The sequence below is a fragment of the Mycteria americana genome, chromosome 6 (assembly GCF_035582795.1).
Source record: "Mycteria americana isolate JAX WOST 10 ecotype Jacksonville Zoo and Gardens chromosome 6, USCA_MyAme_1.0, whole genome shotgun sequence".
Classification (NCBI taxonomy): domain Eukaryota; kingdom Metazoa; phylum Chordata; class Aves; order Ciconiiformes; family Ciconiidae; genus Mycteria; species Mycteria americana.
Genome location: NC_134370.1, coordinates 56,363,588 through 56,381,006, shown reverse-complemented (window position 1 = coordinate 56,381,006; position 17,419 = coordinate 56,363,588). Strand labels below are relative to the sequence as shown.

Genomic DNA, 17,419 nt, shown 5'->3' with positions numbered 1-17,419 from the left:
TGTATTGCGTGTGTATATACATATGTAAAAATATATATGCTTTAAACATATACATAAATAAAAATTACAGAAGAATAAATTCTTAATCTATGCTTTTTTATATATACACATACACACACACATATGTAAAAGCATATATTATTAAGAAGTTATTCTGCTATAATTTTTATTTGGTAATTTACCCAAGCTTTTTCTCTTCCCATTATCATTAACAGCTGTGTTTGAATTCATCACATCAACCAAAACAGTGTAATGATAAGCAGTGTTTCTTCTGGAAGCTTTAAAACATTTGGATTCTGAATTTGGCCATAGTTTGAGTCACATGAGGTCTCAGACTTGCATCATTTGGAGGTTTAGTTCCACCCTAGACTTCCTCACTGAAGAAAAACAGCATTTTAATTAACCTAGGAGCCCTGAGCTGCTCTTCTACTAACATATCCAGAAATAAGCCATCTCTCTGAATCAAATGCATACCTGCTGGGCTCCTCAATCATATACACACACGTATTGCAAACACACCCTCACATTTCAACATCTAAATACTTAGTGTACCTGGATAGAGTTCAAAGCAAGACACTTGAAATTATCTGAAGTAATATTTAAAGCAATTTGACCTCTGAAAAATAAGTGATCTGTCCTAAGTTCTGCAATGAATGAAAGCATATTTTTGGAAGTGGGGCAGAGTAGACTTTTGGAGGTCAGCAGTTAGGCATCAAAACATTTAAATGTTTAAAAACAAGATCTTCAGCAGACTGTCTCACAAAGTTTGCCTAGATTGCTTGTACTTCTAAAATATATCAAAGAGCCGACATTAAACTTGAAGTTTCCATGTAATTTTAACACAGGACAAGAGTAAAGATTAAGACAGTTTCACTTTGCTACCTGGTGCCCAAACTTTACAATAAGTTAATTGATACTGCATTCCAGACATTTGCAGCTTAAAAAGAATCAGTTTGATTCGATCAAGGAGTTCAGAGGAACATAAGTCTCAGTTCTTTTCTTAGAAGGAAGTCAAAAAAGGAAAAATAACATATAAACCCACTTATATTGTAATAGGTTTATCTCCTATTATGTTATGAGCTATACATTTAAAATTGTATATTTCTGAAAAATACATTAATAAAGCAAAACTCCCCTTGGAATGAGCAGAGATATTCCATGAAAAGTTGCTATACTTACATAGATTGCTGTATGCCTATAAGGAAGCTTTGCGTTCTCAATGCACTGTCCACTAGTGACATTCCAAACACACATCTCCCTGCCAAAGATAACTTTATATTATTCTCTGTCATTTCCACTCAATTGGCTGGAATAATTTTGTGCCACCAAGTTTTTCTTTAGTGCTGTACTTAAGTGCAGTCTGGTCGTTTATGTGGCTTTTTGTTACAGATTACTAGGTAAGAAAATGTTGTGGTCATTAGCAGGGGATGACATACAGTATCTATTTCTTTTTGTTTTGGTAATTACACCCTGCTGCCTTGCAGCAAACCTGACTTTAAGGCCAACTCCGGTCTACAACAAATTGTAGGTATACTGCCATTACAGCTCGTCAACGCGTCACTGTAACTATCTGTCGTTGGAACGACATCCTCCTGAAAATGATTCATTTCACTGAACTTAAACCACACGTTTTGGAAAACACAATGCAGCTTCTGCCGCATCGGACTTCGGTTCTTGAGAGGCACCGCAACTTCTGTCAAGAAGAAACAGTGCCACCATGAGCCTTTTCCTGAAATCTGCTATTGATACAGCGCTCGCCTCCTGACAACCTGAATCTCTGCACAACAGCCTAGCTACGCTTAATTACAGTTGAAGTTAACGTTTGAGAAAGACGCATTAGCCAGTGTTCCTCATCTAGACATTAGTCAACATGCTATGGGACTAGAGTACAACAGAAACACAATCAAATTAAATGCTGTAAATGAGGTTGTACGAGGTATGTTGTCACAGCTCAGCAACTGAATGTTAAACTTCGATGCTTTTAGACGTTATTTAAAAAGCAAGCATTATTTCCACAGTTGAAAATCATTTTATGATTTCTGAAATTACATTCCAAGACATTTTCTGTACGAGACCTTAAAGAACACACTGCGAAAAAATGTTTTATTATATCAGAAATACTACTTAGTGATTTGCATTTTAATCTACACACTTTCACATTTTATGATAATCTAATAATATTACTTAATTTCTATTTTTCAGCCAAGCAAAAGCCATGAAATCTATACATCTGTAGTGTAGCATCAGAGTTGGTAGCCCAAAAGTCATAACTTTAACAGAATGTTTATGCTGTTTGTTAAACATTAAGGGAGTGAATTTCTCCTTGTTCATATCAGAATGACAGTTACAGTAATGTAGCTAAAAGAGTAAAGTTGATACATACATGCAAACATGCACAAATGAGACCAGAATGTAACTTCAGCTTCTGCATGTTGCACTTAATTTACTGTGTGTACTAACAAGGAGTGAGTGTTGATAATCCTGTCCTACAGCATATGCTATATGCACACACAGGACAGGTATCAGTGAGAACTTCTGAATCATTACGAATTAATTTATAGATTTCCATATAAAAAGTACAAAAATACTGTTCAATACTCATCCTTCTGGTGGAAGTCAGTTATACAAACACTTAAGAGATTCTGAAGTGGGATGCGGGGAAAGTATCATCTTCCATGCAATTTCCTCCACCCTCAATACAAGGAGATGGGAGCTCGAAAATGGCAGAAATGAATGATTCGCAAGCCAAAAAATGCAGTTCGACAAACCCTGCATCTTCTGAAGATGAGGCTTCCTATTTGTAATTATCTCAACTTCATGTTGCAGCCTTCCAGGGATCAGTGATGGATGCTTTGTCCTTATGTAATACAGATGAGAAGTCAACAGTAATTTGGTAAAAGTGAACATTTAAAGGGGCCAGAAGATTATTCAGTCCTACCTATACACATTCCAAGCAAGCCCGATGATCCCTTCAGAGGCAGAACCTTTAGCACGTGAACATCTCTCTCTATGGTATACCTATAGTAAAAACCTCATTTGTTTCTTAATGCTTTTCACCCCAGCTTTTTGGAAATACAGTGTATCTTTTTCTCCCGGCATGATCTGGAAACAGTACTGCACCAACAGAACTTCCAAGTGAAGATGAAAAATAGTTTCACTTCTGAATCCTTGAGTAGAATCGTAGGAGGCCAATACAAAACTAGTTTGGTAGACTTCTCACCCTCCTTTCCTCACATAACAACCAGAACTGTTTTACCACTATCTGTCCAGTGCGGCAGTCTAACCTTTGAAGATTAAGAAGCCTGAACCAGTTTGCTCAAGTTATCCCTTTCTTGTCCACTCATGATTGAGTGAGAGAATCAGACAGAGACCTAGCAGCTGGAAATGACAAACAAGCTCCTCAGTGAGAAAGTAGTAGCCCCAACGTGCTGCAAGGTGTAGCGTGAAGAAAGGCAATTGACAGGAACTCTTCATGGGGAGAGCTTTTAACAGAGCTGTCCTGTTAATTGGAAAAGATGAACCCAAAATGAGAGGGGAATATCATTAGGCAGCAAGAAAAAATGGTTTAAGGAGCCCTTAAGGAAGTAAGAAGCTGGCCCTAACTACTTTCAACAGCTGAAACCCTGAACAGATGGGCTTCAGACCCCAGCTGAAAAGATTATCAAATATTCAGAGAGGGAAAAAAAAAAATTCTTGAATGCTAACCTAGCAGAACTGCAGAAATTAGTTTTACTCAAGTGATGGGCCAAGTCATAACAAACACAGGAGAAAAGCTGCAAGGTCATGAGCCTCTAGAAGGATATACTCCAAAACAGCAAGTCAGATTTAAACAAAGACAAGGAACATATATGCCTTTTATTCAAGGGCAGTCTTTTCTGTGCTTCCATACCCACTCACTGAGCAAGCATAACCTGGATCAGAGTACATTAGCCTCTTGTACTGATTCAATTCTCAAGACTGAGCTCAGGAAGGAACAGAAAAAAGCACCATGATATTAAAATGCTTCTGAACCTGCTGATTCCCTCCAATAACCTGTTATTCTCCCTTTGAATGGGGCCTAGCTGACCCTCTGAACAATTCATTCTCCTGACTACTAACTGGATATCTGACTCTGCCAAACCCTTCTGTTGTCCAAGAGATGAGCTCTTAGTTAGACTATTGTATACACGCAATACAGTCATTATCCTAAGTAGCTGTTATCCTTTTCATACGATGGAAGAAGTGGATTAAAAACCTTCTGCCAAATGCAGAATCTGACCTACACCTGCCATACATTTCATGATTTAAGAAATGAATAATTGAATATTCAGTTACCTACCCATTTTCAGTAGCACTTACTACATATGGCTGTTTCTCAAACTCTCTTGCTTTTGCCAAACAAGTTACAGAAGCAGTATGGCCAAAGAGAATTTCTTTAGATGAAATCTAGGAGAATAATACAATGGTTTAACTTAAACATAATATTTTCTGTATAAACTAAGGAGATCTAAAAGCTAGAGAATACTACTTGTAGATATTAATGCGTAATTGTCAATCTGCTTTATATTCTTATCAGTCATGTTTCTGGAATGTACAAGGATGTGGATGGATTATGCAGTTCACAGCATAAAGTACAGTCTTTGTATTCTCTGCAGTTTAAAAATTGCACCTTCTGAAGAATTTATGGGCCATCAAATGTTATAAAACAGGCAACGTGCAGAATATCTCTGGCCTTCACCCTACAGCATGCAGCAAAAGTGGCAGAGTGAAATAGGGAATTGATATAGCAAAGTTCTTAAGCATGTGTTTCATACAACATGTTTAAGTAATCCCCTTGATTAGCTTCACTGCATGCAAAGATCTTAATGGAAAAAGGTAGCCCATAAGTGCAAACTAAAGTTTCAAGCTGTATTTGAGCACAAATGGGGCAGCCAAATCCAAAAAGAACAGAACCGTAGTTCTAGGACCACAGAATTAAAAAAATGGAACTGCTTTGACTCTGTTCCATTCTCAGGAAAATAAATATTAAATAGTCAAAGCAATAGCAATAATATGCCAGGAGGTTTGCAGCTTAATTATACCAAAAAATATATTTTGTCTTCCTTCTTCCATCTTTCCACAAATTTTTCCATTGTTACCCTGGTAGAGAGCTCTAGTTTTATAAATAGATATTTTTTCCTTAAATGACAGGCCATGCTCAGCAATTGATTTAAAAAAAGAAAAAGGAAAAAAAGACTTTACAAGATGGGAATCATGGTAATTGTGTATGTTTACTTGCTGTCATTACTCACAGCACACAATCTCAAATTATAATCCACAGGTCACAATAATCTAGGAAAAAAGTTTTCCAAAGTCTGCAAATAAATGGTTGCTCATATAGGCATTTCAACTCTTTTTCTTCATGAGCTTCCCAGAACAAATATCACACTATCTTTAAAACTTAATCTAACCCATTGTTAATAATATAAGATAAAACTCCAATCTGCCTATTTGGCAGACTGTAGCACAGTGGACACAAACCTTTAATTCTGATGAAAGATCCCAGAGACATATTTGTCCTTCTTGACTTCCCGTAACTATAGTCTGCTGGTCATCTGTAATCATAATAGCAGTGATGCTGTGAGAGGGAGCTACTTTCCCCCACACTGCCACAGCCTGTACTGATACCTTCATAGTCAGCACCTGGAAACAGAAACAAGTCATGATGATTCTAAGTAACATGAAATGTAAGAAAAAACAACTTAAAGGCAATTTAATCAACATCTGAAAAGGGGAGCTAAAAAATACTGCTGCAAAAATGTTGATGAGGCTTTGAAACATTTCCTAGCTGTTCCCAACATCACACTAACACTTTCATTAAGATAGCTATCCACTAGTAGCTTAAATATACAGCAGGACAGTGATATGCCACTATTTTAAATCTAGGCAGTACCAAACAGGACCAGAGTTACCAGGGATCAGTACTATCACAATACTGAAATACCAGGAGGAAGAGTCATGTGCTGCCCCACACAACCTGGCTTAGCTCTGATGGGCCCACATCACTGTCTTCTTCCCAATTTTGGTTGGAGGAGTATACCATGCTTCCCTTATTCCCTCCAACCAGCAGGGCTGCTCATTCTCAGCACCTAACTGCTGGAGCATGGAGATGGCACAGCAGCAGGGTGTCAATAAAGAGTCCGTGGTTCCTAGGACAGTAAGGCAAGAGAAAGAGATAATAGGGCTGGAAGGAAAGAACAGGTAGTGGGTTAGGGATGAAGAGAAAAATGAGGCCCAGGACAGCAAAGCACTATACCCTCAACCATTCAGTGGCACTTCCTAGAGGTAAGATCCAAAAGAAAGGTGGAGGCGGAGTTGCAAGCTGGGAAACAGGGAGAACAGACTCTTTCTGCAGCTCAAGTCATGAGTCCCTTGTCCGAAAAAATCATCATACAATAGATTTTAGTCACTACTGCAAAAAACTGATTTAATGGAATTATCCAAAATGATTACTGGTCATTAGTTAATTCAGTATAGACTCTTATGAATTGCATTTCCAGGAAACTATTTCAGTGTCTGTTCAAACACCAGTACTTACAAGATATCCTAAAATCCTCCTTATTAAAAAAGTTCTGCTTTGCTTGTTTTTAAATTTGATGCCTGTTCCTTTTAAAGCCACCTCTGCTTGCTAGCTGAATTCTGTACTTGTTTTCCTTTAAACAAAAGCTTTGAGAAAGCTGCTCTCAGTCACCTCACAAGCCTTCTGTCACATTGTTTGCTGTTCAAATTCCCATGTTCATAAGTCTCTACCATTTCTAGAGTATTCCCAATGATACTTTTAAAATTCAAAAACAGTAACTATCTGACTGTAAATAACCTGGCACTTAACTAGTCAACTCACCTAAAAAAATTCATATATGTCCTGTTGTTAAGACTTTTCAGGGAACCTAGTAACACACCCAACAAGTATGTCTCCTTTGGGTCAACTTATGTGAAACACTTGATTGCTAAAAATAGACACAGATGAGCAACATCTTTAGCATCAGTGTCTTTACATGAGAGCCCTACACTAAGCTGCTAGTGTCTACTGTAGCCCAAATGCAAACAATTCCCATATATGAAGTCAGCTGTATCAAAATACCCAAATTATTAACTTGAGTATACAACAGCCTCCAGCACTCCTTCCCTGTAGCCTATGAAGGTTCTTCTCTCCATCATTTTTCTAGAAAGTCTGTACAGATGCTTCTGAAGCATCTCTGTTTACCTCCTTTCCTTTTCAGCTTTCTGGAGAAAATGCCAGAAAATTGTTGTCACCTGCTTCTAACTGTTGTCAGGGATGGAGAAGGGTATGAAGTTGACTTGTGCCTGTGAAGTGACTCCTCTGAAAACTGAAGTTCTCTTAAACTTTACTGAGATGCCCATTGTCTAGGGTCACTTAAACAAATCCTTTAATTATTCTTTTCAAAATATTGTATGTCACCTACTTTTTATCCAAACAGCAATAATACCATTGAAGAGATACTTCAGAGCAGCCGCTTTGCAGCCACTAAGCAAAACTCACCTTTCAGAGAAGGTGTTCTCCTATCTGTCCTGGAGAAAGGGGAGACAATAGAGCCCTTAGCACATCCTTAGCAAATATATTTAAAATGAAATAGGTACCATGCTAGAACATTGCAGCTGGGAGAGGTCAGCCAAAAGACATTATATCAAAGCTGAAATCTTGGGAGAAGAGACAGGAATTGGGTAGAACAAAATGCATGGCAGCAGGTAACAGCCAGCCAAAGGAAGTAATACAGGAATGATGCAAAGTAACATAAAGATCATTTCCTGTGATAATTCAGAAGAGACCACAGGACAGAAAGAGAGCACAGAAGCAGCCTTTTAAGCTATGTTTAAAGAAACTGTAATACAAATCATCACTAAATCCAGCACAGTAGCAGCTGAAAAGCAGGAACACAGACAAGAGGTATCTTCGTTACTACTAAGAAAAGCCTTAAGTGACATAGACCCAGAGAAATGGTCTTGATTCCTGACAAGAACATGAGATGAAGGGCTCAGCTACTGAGAAAAAGAGGCTGAAAAGACTGGTATGGCAGACTATCAAGGTCCTGCCATACAACCACAGCCAGAACATCAAAGGCCAAGGAAGAGGAATCTAAGAGAAAATTAACTGAGGTCAAGAGTTTATTAGGCTAAATCACATTTAGTTTCATTTTAAAGGCCTTTGTGGGCATATCACAAAATACTGTGAGAGATGTTATTGAGCTCAACTTTAGAATTTGACTTTTCTAAAACTTATTTTTTAAATCTGTAGTCATATGAAGTATTATGCTTACTGGTGAACACTGAAGTCCTCTTCTCTTCCAGTTTATGCCCTGAAATGAAAATTGTTCTAGCCAAACTCTAATGATACATTTTTAGGTATCAGCTAAGCAAAGAAAATTCAGTTTTCATAGGGCTTATAAAATCATGGCTGCCAAGTTCGCAGTTTGATAAGCCAAATCCGGAGTCTTTAAAATGCTTTTTCTTGCATATCGTTCATGTAGTCTTTTATACTTTTGCCATGGGAGTGTTCAATTAGTGTAAAACACCATAAGGCAGCAGAATTCAGGTTCATGCTGAATTGAATATGAAGTCATAAATTACATTTTCTTGTAAAAGAAGCATAGAATCAAGATCAATATTCTCAGCAGAAGACCTACTGCTGAGCAAGTGATGAGTAACAGAACTCGAAGATCAACAGAAGTTAAAAACTAAACAAACTGCTAGAATTTACCAATATATAGATGATCTCTTTGCACACATTTGTTTTAGATCTCCATGAGTGTCATGAATTAATAAATAGCTACTACCATGGACAAAACATTGGTTATATAAGAGAATTAATTTAGACTGAAATGTTACAAGAACATTTTGTACTTCTTCCTTTATATTACAACTGAAGCATAAGAGAAATAGAAAACAGAAGGTATATGACCTTCCGTGTTAATAAACAGTCCTTAACTTTTTTCCTCTTGGTTAACTTTTCTTTTGGATTAAGGTATTTTGACGCACAAGGTAAGTATTTTGCATGAAAGCTTTGCTTCTAAGAATACCATGACTTCCCTAGAAATACTGCATACTCACATGCGCACGTCCACATTTTGTCTGACAATATTTAGCTTTATCAAGGATATTTAGTGATGCTGATGGCACCTAGAGCAAACTTTTTTTAATAAAATCAACAGATATTTATCAGACTGTTCCTTTAAAAAGGTAAAAACTGTTTTCACAAAGTCAAATATTGCCCAAGGCACATCTGAGCTGCATGTAGCTTATCAGCATGTGTCAAATTCCTCCAGCTCTGCCCACTCAAGCATGTCTGATTTGCAGTATTAACCCGTAATTCAACTTTAAATCAAGTTCCTCAGTCCTACTCCCCATTTTCCCCTGCTTACAACCGAAAAAACTTCTATGCTTCTCCTGCCCCTATGATCACATTGTCAAAAAGAATGCCCTCATGACTGTAAAAAAATTCCCTGTTCAAAACCATACCAGTTCATCCCACCACTAACTTGTCACATCTCTACTGTCCCATCTCTAGTTCTATGAACACTTTTCACACTGAAACCACACCACAAACCTCTGTTACCTTGGAAGATTATTCCAATTTGCACAGCTTCAAGGATTTTGGCTGTACTACTTTAGCACCTTTGGACCATTTGTACAGAATTAAAGTTTCATTTGAAAAGCTGAGTACACCACCTTTTATTCTACAGAAGTCATGAGGTATTTAAAGTCTAGTCAAAAGCTTTAAGGGGACAGAGAGCAGGAGGTCTGACTTTGAATGCCTTTCTAAGCACATATTAATGCAAAGGCTTTTCCTCGTCACTCCGCTTTTTTGACTGGGACTGGTCATGAACTGAGTAGAATGAAAAAGGTCAGATTATACCATAAAGAAACAGTGCCATCATAACTCAACATATGCTTTCCCCATAGCGCCCTAATTCCAACGCAGTAAGCATGTATTGACTCTGCCTCCTCTACTGACCTTAAAAAAAAAAATTGTTAGCCTCTCTATTAGGCTCATCTCAGACCTTCCAATCACTGCCACATCATTACTGCTTAACCTCAGGCACACATCCCTGTGCTGCATTTTCTCAAGATAAAAATTATAATCCTAAAGCAGGTAGTTTGGGAAGAGCTGCTTAAGCTTAGGAGCATGCATGCACATGTGCTCACAGTGATTTGAAGTGGAAAATCTGGGTTCTGTTTTGCCCCCACCGAAGTCTGCAGCTCACATTCCCTATTGGTCCTTGTGTTTACATGCAGAGTTTGCTCAAAAGCATAAAGGAAGCTTTCCAGTATGAAACATCCTGAACAATATTAAACTATTAACTACAGTTACAAGAATCACATTTCTTGATAAAGAAAATACATACCCTGATTTTTAAATTAATTCCAAATTTATCAGTTCTCTCATACATCAAGGTCCTTAAAACTAGGAACTGAACTTCCCAGAGACCTAATCTCAAAGAGTTCACATAATAAAAGGTTCTGACAGAAACCTCATAACTCAGCTACAGCCCATAACAAAAGCTACGAAATAGGATTTTATAACTTATTTATAGAAGGAGAGAAGACTTCATGCAACAAAAAGTTCACTATACAGGTAACAGTCAACCTCCCAAAAAACCTTTTCTGAATTCATATTCATACTTATTTCATGTTTCCTGTGCATCCTAAACTATCAATACAAGATCAGTTGCTTCAAAGTCCACTTAAAAGTGTGGCAATCAGTGCAGGCACAAAAAAATGCAGAAGTTGGCTTACAGTCCTGAAAATATTAATATATTGGCAGCATTTAACTATTTGTATTAGATTAAAAGATACAAACCTTTGGAAAAAAAACAAAACAGGATAGATGGGCCAAAATGATTAAAAACAATTACTGACAATTTTATAAGAACAGCACATGTCTTCTCAGTTTAGCAAAATTCTATTTGCCCAGGCTTCAATATCCTTGATGGTTAAGTAAAATATAAATTCCCCACACACAGCCTTTTAGATTCATCACTGCAGTAAACTGTTAGGAAGTACATTTTAGGCAGAGCCCGGTAGGTCTTCATGACAAATTCCTAAGGTTTGTGTGTTCCTAACCTATCTCATTCTCCTCTTCCTGTCCATTCTTTGGCTTTATCTGACATACTCTCTCTTACTGTCTATATAAGAAAATAAGCTAATTATTTTCCTTAAAAATAGCTTTGACTTGCAGTCTACTGATCCATTCTATATTGCTTTCACAACCTTCTCCATTTACTTCATGATGTAAATGTTGCACTCTCCTTCAGGATGTTGTAGGTTATCTCTGGTAATCAGCAAAGATATGACCTTTCCCGAACTAAAAAAATTATATTCACCCACTGTCCACAATATATAGCAAGTCCACCTAAGAGGCATAAATAATAAAATATATTGCATTTACAAAACCCTCAATAGAAGTATCTAAAGTACAAAATCTAAAGATGCAGAAGTGACACAGTGCTGTCTTTGTAAGCCTGCAGACATACCACATTGATGCTGATGATGCTGCTCACAGATATGCTATTTATATAAGTTGCTATTCAGAAGCCCATTGTGTCCACGAATCTGCAAATATAGGTCAACAATACTTTGCAATTTGTGAAGCAGCAGGGTACACGCACATTTGTATAGGTGTGAGCAATGGAATAAATTAGAAAAGAGAAATACAATGCTGAGAAAGATGCTTAACAGAGAAATGGAAATAGAATGGAGATAGAGAAGCTACAGGGGAGAAGGCAGGGTGTGTAATGTAGGAAAAGGAAAAAGAAGATATATGAGGTTAGGTAACTGAAAAGGGAATGACAACCAAAGCAATGACACTAACATAGCAAGACAAGACAAAGGTAACAGAGACATTTGAAGTAATTAATAGCAAAAAGAAAAAAAAAAGATTTATCAAGAGATTTTTAAAAAGATAATTAAAAACTAATTCATATTTAGCACATCATACAATAGAACTAATAACTGGCTCCTTTAAGATGCAGAGTCTGCTCTCTGTAGGTAGAGCAGCAAAAATATAGAAATATTTCAAATATTTCCATTAATATATCTAATAAGCAAGCAACAAGTAAAATACTCCAGTAACCAACATTCCTATCCTATGACCCACTTCCTCATGTTTTAATATATTCTGCCAGAACCCTCAGTATTCCACTCCTTTTCCTCTACTTTGCTTTTTGCGGCTCCATCCTGGAGACCCTGCCTGCATGCCACTGCACTTCCAGTTTAAGATTTAATGGGACTTCCCTCGAGACCTGTCAGGGCTACACCCTAATCGGCCGGAGGAGCCACTGTTGAGTGACACCCAGATCTCCCCTGGGGTGTGAACGTACTGCTTTTGCAGTCCAAGGGAGCAAGAGACTGGGACCAGGAATCAATACAACCCATTTTAACTAGCAAGAACCACCTAGTAATACCTTGTTTGTATTTCTTGAACGAGTGACACATGAAACACTTATTTCATTCCACACAATAATTCACCACAATCAGAAGGAGCACAGTAAGGGCAACACCATCTCCCAGCTGCTGATTACATCAAAGGTTTGCAGCACAAATTCAATTTTATGATGTTAATCTCGGCCTGCCACTCAGAAATTTTCTCTGAGGGATATGATTTTTCTCTGGATTTCATTTTAAGAATGATTTTCTTCTTCTACAATCAATAAAGATATGTTTTCATCAAAAGACTCTATCTTGGCAGAATTCAATTGGCCATCTCAAAACCTTTTGATGACACAATATTAATTAAAATAGTTTATGTTGCACCTAAGCTGGAAAATGGGGCAGTGAAAACATCAACAACTCAGAACACTTGTGCTTTACACACTGTCATAGGGTACAGTAGAATAATCTTCACCTCCTTGAAGTTACTGTTTTACCCCATCAACTGTTACATTATTTTAAGCTTGCTAGAAAAGTGGCATGAGATGCTCTTTTGCCGAGTAGAAAAATTAAAAATGCCTGAAAAAATATAAATTCCCACTTTCTTTCACAGTCATTAAACGCTTCAACAACAACCATCAATGATATAACAGCTGTTTAAACATGTTAGACAACAATTAACACATGAGCTAGCTAACTTGGTTTTAAATCACATATATACAGGATCCTGTATATATACAAAGTTTATTTGAAAAAGAAATACATTATACAAGTGTGTTTGGAGCCATAAAAGAAGTCTTTAAAGAAAAAACAACCACATTTTTTTTTACCATCTGAAATACAGTGTCTGAATGTCCTATCATCTACAAGAATAGTTATCCACAGGAAATGAAATGTTGCTTAACTATACAGAACTACATATACGTGAATTATTTGCCACTTCCAAAGCCTGAAGCAGCAGTATCACTTAAGTCACCTTCAGTGGAGTTACTCATATTCAGATGGTGAAATGCTTTGCTGAAGCAGAGCAATAATCAGGTCTTAGGACATTCACTCATCAATTCTTACAGGAAAGTACACATGACAGAAAAGGGCCATCAGTTTCTGCAGAATGTAAGCTTTTATTTCTACAAAATTGCATCTTACTGACTTAAAGACAGGTTTTAACCTTAATTTTATATACATTAAGTTATGCCTACCTTTACTGAACATAACAGTTTTCCATGTCAGAAAGTGCTGCTTCCTCATGATAGTGAAGAGACAGCTCCTTACATTTTCTTAATTATAAATTGTCTTATGAGCAGAAAGACATTTATGTCCTTTAAAAAGTCAATGATCCCAACATAATCCCACATGAATCTAAGGGTCTACTAAGGTGGTGTCAACTCCAAGTTTATGGCCTACATAACTTGGAACGTGTCGAGAGTAATAAACTTTAAGTCTGTGTCAAGACTTCCCATAGATGCAAGCAAAAGTCACGTGTAATCTACAAGAGCTTTGATCGACTTTCATTTTTATGAAATATCACAAATTCTGTAGTGAACTAGCCATAATTCAGCCTACAGAATTCATTCTTATTTACACTGCTTTAACACAAAAGATATAAAATCTGGTAAGGTCAAGACACATGAAACTTAAAAAAAACTTACAAAAATCTCAAACTGAGAGGCAGTGAATATGCATCAAAGCTTTACGTCACTCATTTTGTCTTCCTTAAGTGACCTTGAACTTATTTAAGGTAAAAAAACCCTGTTGATCAAAGAGGTGATGTTTTTGGTTCAACTACACTGTACTCTGGAAAGTTTAAATAACAAACAAAATTGGAATCAGATGCTGGAAATAAAACAACTAAAACATTTCATCAACCTTTAGTTTTTGGATAGTGATGTAATAATCACTAATCAGTGATGTAATCAATTGCATCATAACGAGGATTTCCAAACTCCGACAAAAAGAGCTCATTTTTCCATTTTGCCCTTTGAATACTCTTAGTTACCAAACAGGCCTCTATACAGTGTTCTTTGCTATGGGGCATGCAGCTGTTTAGTGTAAACAACTCGGAACCATTTATTATATAAACACAGTCAAATCTGCTTAAGTAAAAAGACACTGTTTATTATGAAGCAGAATCAAAGTCCAAAACGGGTCCAATGCATTGCAATGCATGGATTGCAGTTTTCATTACAGTAAACTTCTAATTTTAACACTGAAAAAATTTAACAAGAAAAACCTGCTTTTATCATATAATCAATCCTACCAACTGACACAAACCTTTTGAGCAGAACTGGCTCACCATGACAGCCATTTTTGCAATGAGTATTCCCAAAAGATGATAGTTGTGTACCAGTAGCATTACTGATATGCTACAATTTCACGATATTTTAAGAAAACACTACTACTGTTCCTCACAGTGTCTAGAAAAGTAATCCTGACAGAAACACCACAAGGCTCCAAGGGAGCCATCCTGATTCATTTTGTAATTGAGCAAGTCTCAAAAAATCTCTAACCAGAACTATTTTCAAGAGAAAACAGAACTGCTGTAAAACAAACACAAATGCATTTCTACTCTAAGGTGTTGCATCGACTCAATAAGGCATCACTAAAATAACACAAAAGCGTTTTCCCATTTCAATGAGCTAGTTTTTTTGTACTCTGATGTGTCCTCACGTTACTGCTTTTCTCCAGGAAGCCCCGTGAATAAGCATACTCTAAGACAATTGATGGAATATATATAATTCACTAGATCAGATGGATAATTCACTTGGAATCAGAAGTTTCAGACATCTAACACCAGATATCAAAGTTGAAATATAACAAAGTTACGTAGTTGATGCTAAACGTACAAGGGGACCAAACAAGACTCCCAGAAACTTGGATGAAATTTGCCCAAGAAAGAAAAAACAACCGCCGCACCAGTCAAAAAGGCCGAGAACCCACCAGAAGAGCTCTGGGGTACCAAATATTACCGCTCTTCTCGGCCGCGGCAAAACCCAAACGCAGCCTCAGTCGCTTTCCCGAGGCCCCCGAGGGAGCAGAGCCGCCCGGCCGCAGCCCCGCTGCCCGGACGCGCAGGGACACCCCCGGCAAGCGGCCCCAGCTTTCCCACCGCGGAGAGAGCCGGGCCACCTCCGGGGTGCCCCCGCCACCCCCAGCCCGGCCCGGCCCGGCCCTGCTGGCGGGACGGGGAGGCCAGCACCAGGCTGGAAGCCTATGGGGAGAAGGACCGGCGGGGAAGGTGGCTGAGAGGAGCCGTGCCTGGAGCCCAGCTGAGCAGGCGAGGCCGCGGCACGGCCCCTTACCTCCAGCGGCTCCCAGGCACCGCGAGCGGGGGAGGAGCGGCCGGCAGCAGCGAGAGCGCGGAGGGGAAAGGAAGGGAGCTGGGACGGGTTTTATCCCAGGCGGGAGCGGCTACACCCAGCCCTGCTCCCGCCCCGGCGGCCGGGGCAAGGCCGCCCGCGGCCACCCCCAGTCCTGCGAGCGCCCGGCGGGAGAAGCGCTTTACGCGGTAGCTTTCTGCCCTGACAGCTCAGGGCGAAACAGCGAGCAGACGTAGGGGCCAGAGCAAAAGCACGGGGGGTGAAGCCCGGGCTGCCGCCACCCTACTCGCTCCCCCGCCCGCCCCTCCGCACCGCCCCTCGCGGCGCTGCCGGCTCGGGCGTGGGGCGCAGAGTTGAGGGCCCAGCCTGCCCCTCAGAGGTTACCCCCTGCTCGGCGATGAGAGGCGGGAAACCTTTCACCTGTCCGCCCTGCTTTAAGGACGGTGGAAGGCATAGTTCGCTTGCGGCCGCCGGGCGGAGGTGCCGCTGGAGGCAGAGCTGGCTCTCCTCGCCAGCGGTGGGCCCGGTGCAGGCCGGTGCTTGCCAGCCTCCGGGCAGGTGCTCCCAGGGGGAGCCTGGTTTCGCACAGGGGTGGGAATCGGCAGCAGCTGCCGTGTCGGTCTTTGAGGGCAGTAAGCGGCTGAGCTGGGTGCTCTGTGGTGTGAAGGGCAGGTATCATTGAGAACGTGGGGTTCTTACCTTCAAGTATTTCTGTTGGAAAGCAGTGAATAAACTACGGTGAATGAATACAGTAAGAAAAAAATGTGATGTTTATTTGTGCAATAGTCTGTCTCTTCTTTGTTCAAAGGTCAGTCACAGAAAAGCTATGGTCTGCAAAAGATTCTTGTGAGGAGCCAAGCTGAACTGGTTGTACAGTACAGGTGCGAGTTCATTTTAACTGCCGGAATACTTAGTCAGAGCCGCTTATAGGGTTACAAACAAAATTATGATACTCATCATTATAAAAAAGTTCTTTTCTCTGAAATTGTTACTTCCTAAATTTGTTTGCCTGATATTTTTTTTGAAATGACATTAAAATGCACAGGGAGTTGGAAGGATGTTAAGAGATTTAAGTGTATTTTTAGTGCCCACGGTTCTCCTATTTTAATATAAAAAGTATGGTAGCTAAAGTACGTGGTGTTTTTATTTTAGTATATTGAATTCACATTTACACTATTTCCCTGAGGCATCTGCCTTGAGATAAACAGTAATATTCTAAAATGTGTTAATGTAATTATAGTCTGCATCTATGGGCTACATTTTAGAGGTAAGTGAATGCAATGAAAAAAACCCCCAACCCATGTAAAGTTTGCAACACTTTGAAACTCACTTCTCCCAAACTTTTGTTTTTATTTGGTTTAGCAGTTCTGTAGTTCAGATTTCAGGAGATTTTTAATGCAATAAAATAAAAACCTTGAAAGATGGGACTTCTTAAACCACTTCACCTTATGAATGATTTTATGTAGGCAATTATAAACCCTGAAAACAGAACTTTAATGGAAAGGGTGATGTTTGATTAGATTGTATCAGGCCAAGTGAAGAACACTGAAATATGGTACCTTAGGTGAAAACTTACAAAGGCACCTCTTTTCTGGGCTTGCTTCTGGGGATTTTAGTAGTAACCATATTGAAAGCAAAATGAGATGATACAAGTCAACTTACTTTAAAAACCATAATATTATTTTTCTCAGAAAAGATGA

General features: G+C 38.9%; 1 protein-coding gene across 7 annotated transcripts in view; it reads right to left on the bottom strand.

The window, feature by feature from the left end:
• Nucleotides 1–15,808, bottom strand: part of WDR72 (WD repeat domain 72) — a 128,809-nt gene extending 113,001 nt beyond the window's left edge. For 2 of the 7 annotated variants that reach the window (XM_075506002.1, XM_075506005.1), the window contains exons 1-4: nucleotides 15,340–15,808; nucleotides 5,500–5,661; nucleotides 4,319–4,425; nucleotides 1,180–1,258 (exon numbers count right to left, since the gene is read on the bottom strand). In XM_075506002.1, the coding sequence (XP_075362117.1) occupies nucleotides 1,180–1,258; nucleotides 4,319–4,425; nucleotides 5,500–5,652 (339 nt within the window). In that variant the 5' untranslated portion in view covers nucleotides 5,653–5,661; nucleotides 15,340–15,808. Of the gene's footprint in view, nucleotides 1–1,179; nucleotides 1,259–4,318; nucleotides 4,426–5,499; nucleotides 5,662–11,507; nucleotides 11,588–15,339 lie in introns of those variants that run through there. The other 5 variants (XM_075506004.1, XM_075506003.1, XM_075506007.1 and 2 more) reach the window with 5 other exon arrangements.
• Between the last annotated feature and the right edge of the window lie 1,611 nt (nucleotides 15,809–17,419).